A 6,439-nucleotide genomic window follows, 5' to 3' on the forward strand; every position below is an offset into this window, starting at 1 on the left:
TTCGAAAGAAACAGATGACGACTCTGCAGTTTGCACACTTGGTTCCCATATTACCAAACATGCTCTATGCTCCCAACGTCTACAGTATCTTGTCTGTGCATTTTGTAAGAGAATTGCATCTACTGACCTCCTGATCTGCTCCCAGATCCATTTTATTCTGATCTTACTTTCCAGCCTTTTGGCTGAGTTAGTCAGTAGGTGGTGCTCTAGTCCCTATACACCCCACCCCCACCCACGTGAGAAACAGAACACAGAAGAGGGCAGATTCAGGGATTTTCTTGCTCATCACTAGATTGCCTGCATTATGCAATCCTGATGTACAGAAGAGATACTGAGAACTTAAAACATCTTCATACACAGATATGTCTGAATTTTTTTGCAAAGTGTATCAGTCAATAAACTCCTCTGTTCTTATGGTTTGCAGAGATCCCGCTGGTTTTATACCTCTTTGCCCTCATTTCCATTACTTGGCTATGGGGAGGACTGCACATGGCTTACAGACTTCTGTGGATGTTGGTCTTCTTTGTCATTTTCAACTGCCTGCAAGTAAGTGCTTAGCTTAACTTTTATTTCTTCCTTATTAGCTTTTACTTTTTTTTTTTTTTTTGGTGGCGGTATGTCTAATGCTGCAAACACTGAATCAAGAGCAAACTGGGACTCAGATATCTATAAATAAAAAAGAGAACCTTCCGTTGTTTGTCTTCTATTGCAAGATGTGACTCAAGTTCTTTACTTATCAATTAGCATGAGAAATATATCTACACACAGTATAATATGACAATATGACTGCAACATAATAATGTGGGATATGATTGTTGTGTGACACATGAGTAGAAGTTGTAGCAAATAGCCTGAGATTAGAAACTATCTACAACCAAACTCTACACTTCTTTGTTTGCAAAAAGGGTTTCATCCTTGTACTGGCAAAGGATGTTTTTAACCATGTACTAATAAAAGAGCAGGGTAAAATGATTGATTTCTCTGAGGCTTATGATCAAGCATAAAAGTTGAGTTTTAAGTTAAAAATCCAAGAGCAAAATTAATAAGATTTATCTCTGCAGTCAGTCAGATTCTCAAAGTATATGAAGATGTCCATAGTAGTGTTTGCATTTCTTCTTCTGCATATGTAACTTGAGAAGACTGAAGCTCATATTAGAGAATTCTACTTCTTTTCAGCAACTTTCAACAAGAAAATAATAATATGAGAGCTGCAACCACATCAACCAGTTCATTGCTTACAATTTAATTGACAAAAGGTCTCAGTAGCCAGGTCATATTTTTAAAGATGTACTGATTAATTTTGGTAGGAATACCCTAATACCTGCAAGGTGCCATGTTGGAAGAGACACTCCCCCTTCACTCTTTCTAAGAAAATGCCTCTTCTGATTTGGCACTTCCCATACATTTACAAGTACTACCTAAAACAAAGACATTATGCTTATTTCTTCAAAGCAATCATTTTAATTATGTGCACATTGATGTAGATTTAATTGAACAATTAAGGTTCAATTAGATTTTGGTGATTGGGTGATAGGTCTAGAAAATATATGATACCCCAATCATAAGTGTTTCTCACTTGTCCAGCCTTCCCAAGCCCTGTATTGAGGTCATCAGTTTGGGAAAGGCTGAACTAGTTTGCTGGTCTGTTAATGTAATTCTGATAGTGCATGGTGTACATTTTTACAGAGAAGTAACTCTCATTAAGTAAATATAGGACTATAATAAAAAAAAATCCCTATCTTGTCACTAGAGCAGGGTATTTTTCATTGTTACAATACCATAGCTGGGTTGTAACCAGTGTTACTCCTACTTAGAGTAGAACCATTGAAATGAATAGATTTTACAATATGTTAGACTAACATTCAGTACAATCCACTGGCTACAACCCACAGGAATTCAAAGTACTTTTTTGACATATTGACATTTTGGGGATCAGGCCATGAAGAAGTAATTAGCTGACTAATTAATGTACCACAATCAGATTGGGTACAATCTACTTGGAGGCTCTCCAGCAGAAAACTCATTGACATTAATGGAAGTTGTGGAAGAGCACAGCAAGAATGAACCAAAAGCAGCTTTCATTATTCAAATGAACATAATTTGTAAAAGGAAATAAACATTCTACACATTGGTCTAGAGTAATTATAAGGAACTAATTATGAAACAGAAAGTATTTGTTTTTTTCTTATTATTGTTATTTAATTATGAACTGACTTATTTTAGTTCATAATTTGTATAAACGTCACATTTTGACAGGGGTGGGAATGATGTTGATAGACCTTTAAAATTTAAAACAACACTATATGGAGCTCTGCTATTGAAAGGACACTTCAAAATAGCAAGCTATCAAATACAGAAGACATTCTTCATAATCCTAGCAGAATTCTTCACAATCTTTAGGATATATGCTTAAAATATAAAACTATTTTTCACCTTGGTCCATTTTTACCACTCTTGACTGTATCTGCCTCAGGCATCCAAGCAAATGTGCAAATTCCCATTTACAACCAACAACCACAAAAAAGGTAGGCAAAAACCATTTCAACATGAGAATGGTCAAAATAATTCTTAGTAGATCTTGAATGCTACACAGAAGATAATTTTGACATCTTGAATGGGCTTGAGAAAAACCTTTTGAAAGGCCTATTTTCCTTATGCATTTACTGAATAATCATGAATTCCCAAGTAGGCTGGTCCGAGACAATGGACTGATTCATATGGAATGCTAAACGCAGTCCGGGAAATCATTTTGGGGAACACATTGGTCTTTGTGGTGCATGGGGCGCGAAACGGCACATAAGTGGGCAGACATGTGACATGCACATATGTGCATGAAGCAGCACAGACATACAGTGCATTCTCACCACTACCGTCACCTCCCTGCCATTGATTCTGCGCTGCCAGCCTGACAGTGGCCTGGGGAAGAACACACGCATAAATGTTGTCCTCATGGCCCTCTCCCCCAACCCAATTGCTCTTCTAACAGCCCACCAAAGCAGCTATTCAGTGAGCTGTGTGGAAAGCAGATGTGCTGTGAAAGAGGATGCACTAACCTGATCTGGATCAAACCCACTGATTCTGATGCAGTTATAGAAACTGGGAGTAATTTCTTATCCTTCTTCCCACTTTTACTATTCTTCACTGTTGCCCTCATTCTAATAAGTCATAATTGCTCTTTACAGATGCATCTACTGAGTAGCCCAGTGGAAGTTAACATGATGATCACTATGCAACCTGTATGATTTTCATTTAACAGGCTACAGCCCATGACAGATCGCTCGCTCGCTCGCTCTCTCTCTCTCTCTCTCTCTCTCTCTCACACACACACACACACACACACAAACACACCCCCACCCACCCACCCACCCACCACAGGGGACAGGGGAGGGAGAAAGGGCAGGTGGAGAAAAAGAGTCAGAGTCAGAAAAGGGAGCTATTTATATGCTTCAATAATGACATTTAACCCAGAAGTGAGAACATCAGGGTAATAAAACCAAGTTGCAGTCTGCTTTTTTTTTTCAATTTTGTTTGATAGTTCTCCAAAACCTTCCCTAATTAAAAGACAAATCTAATCATTATTTCTAAATTTGGCTCTGCCAGGCTCACAGCAATGGCTGTAGAACATGCTAATCAGTTTATGGCTCTTTTTTATTCCATCTTCTTCAAGCTCTTGTGGCATTTAACATGTCTGTGATGCAAACTTTAATCAGTGCCCATGGTATCATTGTTGACCATAAAAAAGCGAAGAGGAAATATTGATTCACAAAATTAATTCTGCTGAAAGAGTAAAGTGAATACTATTATATGTTTGTTTCACTGTGCTTTTGATGTGAGATGATTCATTTTTAAATGCTGTAGCTGGAGGCATTTGTACTGGGATGAAATTGGAAAGCCCCTCACTTTCTAATAACAGTAAGAAGGTGATGTTAAACCAGAGTATGGATAGGTGGCCACATACTGTAATGCTGTGGTTAGAGTGTAAGATTGGATCTCTCTCCCTAGCAAGTAGCTTATTATTATTATTATTATTATTATTATTATTATTATTATTATTATTATTATAGCATTTATATCCCCTTCTCTCTTTTCCTCTTGCAAGGAACCCAAGGTGGCTTCATAGTTCTGCTCCACTCCAGTTCCTTAGGACTGTGCTCTTAAGTTGTTATCTAGAAGCCATCTGTGACCATGCAACAGCATGGGTGAACATACCTGGAACCAAGCATGTGTATGTGTCTGTAACATATTTCTAAGGCCGATGCACCTTTCATTAGTTAGATGTGGCATATGTCTTGTACACAGTTGAGTTGAGGTTTTATTATGTTTTAGTTTTTAAAAAGAATTTCCACCAGTACTTAGGGATGGTCATTAGCCAAATAGGCCCCAAAGGGATCTACTTATACAAGCTTTATGGGAAAGTTGTTTTCTTAATAAGTAACATGAAGGTTGAAACAAATAGAATGTTCTCTTTTTTGTGCAGTACGTGATGCTGGAGTGTACCACGACTGAAATATTATTGTGTTTTCTTCATTATGACTAAAATGTCAACTGTTCCTTCTTTGCCTTGACAAAGGTCAGTTGGATTTAAACAAGAAAAAGCTTCCAACCAGTTTCTACCATCTGTTTGTTAGTGGTTTAAATCTTCCCAGGTGTTGTTTTGCTGTTACCATGGTGACATGGAAAGGTTTAGTGATGGAGTGATGGCAAGTTTAGAAGGCACCTTGATTTCATCCCCTTCAGTCCTTTCCCTGCTTTTTGAAGACAGAGCCACCTGATACTTAACAAGACTAGTCTATCATGCTGTCTCTCTGTATAAAGAAATCCATGTCTCTCTGACTCACTCACTGGTGGGAGGCATCCCAATCATTAAGGTGTTTCCAAAAAACAGAAAAAGAAAAAGAAAGAAAATTGAATGTGGTTCATATAGTTTAACATGACCTGACAGTGTGTGTGTGTGTTTTTAAGAAGGATTAGGCCTTGAGTGTCTTCCTTGAAACCTAGCCTTAACCTGGCAGCTCAGAATCCAAGATTTTATTAGAAGAACTTATTGAGATAGCTCGTTGATTTATTTACTGCATGTATATACTACTTTTTGCATTAAAGAAAGTTTACAATTTAAGATATGAAAACAAAGTATAAAAGTTACAGAAGGCAAAAGAATAAGATAGCAGAATTGTCTCAGGCCAGGTGTGGTCTTTTCAAGAGTTGATGGTAGGGACTGGAGAGAAATTTGTTTGGTCTGTGCTATATTTGAAATGGATGTAAGTTTTAGTTCCCAAATTAACATGCAACCAAAAAACAGTCATTTTTTGATTTCCAGTGTTTTGTGCACTGCAGTTCTCCAATCCAAAAAAAAAAAATGTTAAGAAAACTAATGTACAGAAAAGGCAGCTATTACTTGCAAAAATGTGTATTTTAGGGAAAATGGTGTACAATAATGCTCATTAATTCTGGTGCTTATGAAATAAACAACAAAATACATGTGTGTTTTAAGGCAAACTTAAAATTACTGAGATGGAAACTGATAATGGAACAACCTTGTGGGTGAAAATGGCAAATATAATGGAAAGTGAAACAAGTCCATCCTGCCCTCATTGATGGTATAGGCTTCTTGGCTTGAGTTTGTGGTTACTCGAAGCAGACACACTCTATTCTTTCTCACAAAAGTCACTCTCTTGATATTTTGTTCAGGAGGTGGGTGAAAAATGGTTTCCCACTTTTGCAGCCTCATCTCCAGGCTGACAAATGGGAGGAAGCCTTTTTGGTGACTCTTCTTAATAGGGTGGAACAAAGTTGTAGCTTTTTAGGGTGGGAGCGCATGAAGATCAGTAAAAAGAGGCAACAGCAGTAACACCCTCCTTGCTACCCCACTCAACCCCGCATTTCATTGCTGTCTGCAAGCCATTTTCCTACCACTCGGAACAATGTGGAGCTGCTGCACACAGTGGCCAGCCTGGCGAGCATGGCCCCGCACAGCCCTCTGAATATAAGAAGGCCACATCATGATATATCATTGTCCCAAGCACGGGTTCTTAGCTGTTTGAAGCAGTGCAGAAAACAGTGCTCTTTGCAAGAGTCTTGGGGCTGAGGGGAGGGAGATGCTGTCACCACTGGCTTCCTTAGCTAGAGCAGTGGTTCTCCACCCCTTGGCAGCCCATTTGTCTACCCGTTTCCATAAGTGGCACCCTTCATACTGGTAAAAATGTTTGTAATTAATATAGTTGTTATTTCCACCATTTTTGCATACCCCTATTTATTATTTATTCATTTAATAAAAGCTTTTCTGCCCTGTTCGCCACTAGCGTCTCAGGATGGCTTACAATAAAACGAGTAGAATAAAGCAAAACACCACATGTACCCTGGGTTGGGAATCTCTGAGCTAGGTCTCCCGCCCTCTCTCCCTCTCCCTCTCCCTCTCCCTCTCCCTCTCCCTCTCCCTCTC

General features: G+C 38.6%; 1 protein-coding gene across 1 annotated transcript in view; it reads left to right on the forward strand.

Moving 5' to 3' along the window:
* Window positions 1-6,439, forward strand: part of ADGRV1 (adhesion G protein-coupled receptor V1) — a 307,411-nt gene that overhangs the window by 274,601 nt on the left and 26,371 nt on the right. Inside the window, exon 87 of the mRNA XM_044446125.1 lies at window positions 425-546. Within this exon, the coding sequence (XP_044302060.1) occupies window positions 425-546 (122 nt within the window). The remainder of the gene's footprint in view (window positions 1-424; window positions 547-6,439) is intronic.

This window comes from Varanus komodoensis, unplaced genomic scaffold (assembly GCF_004798865.1).
Source record: "Varanus komodoensis strain SLA01 unplaced genomic scaffold, ASM479886v1 scaffold5, whole genome shotgun sequence".
Classification (NCBI taxonomy): Eukaryota; Metazoa; Chordata; class Lepidosauria; order Squamata; family Varanidae; genus Varanus; species Varanus komodoensis.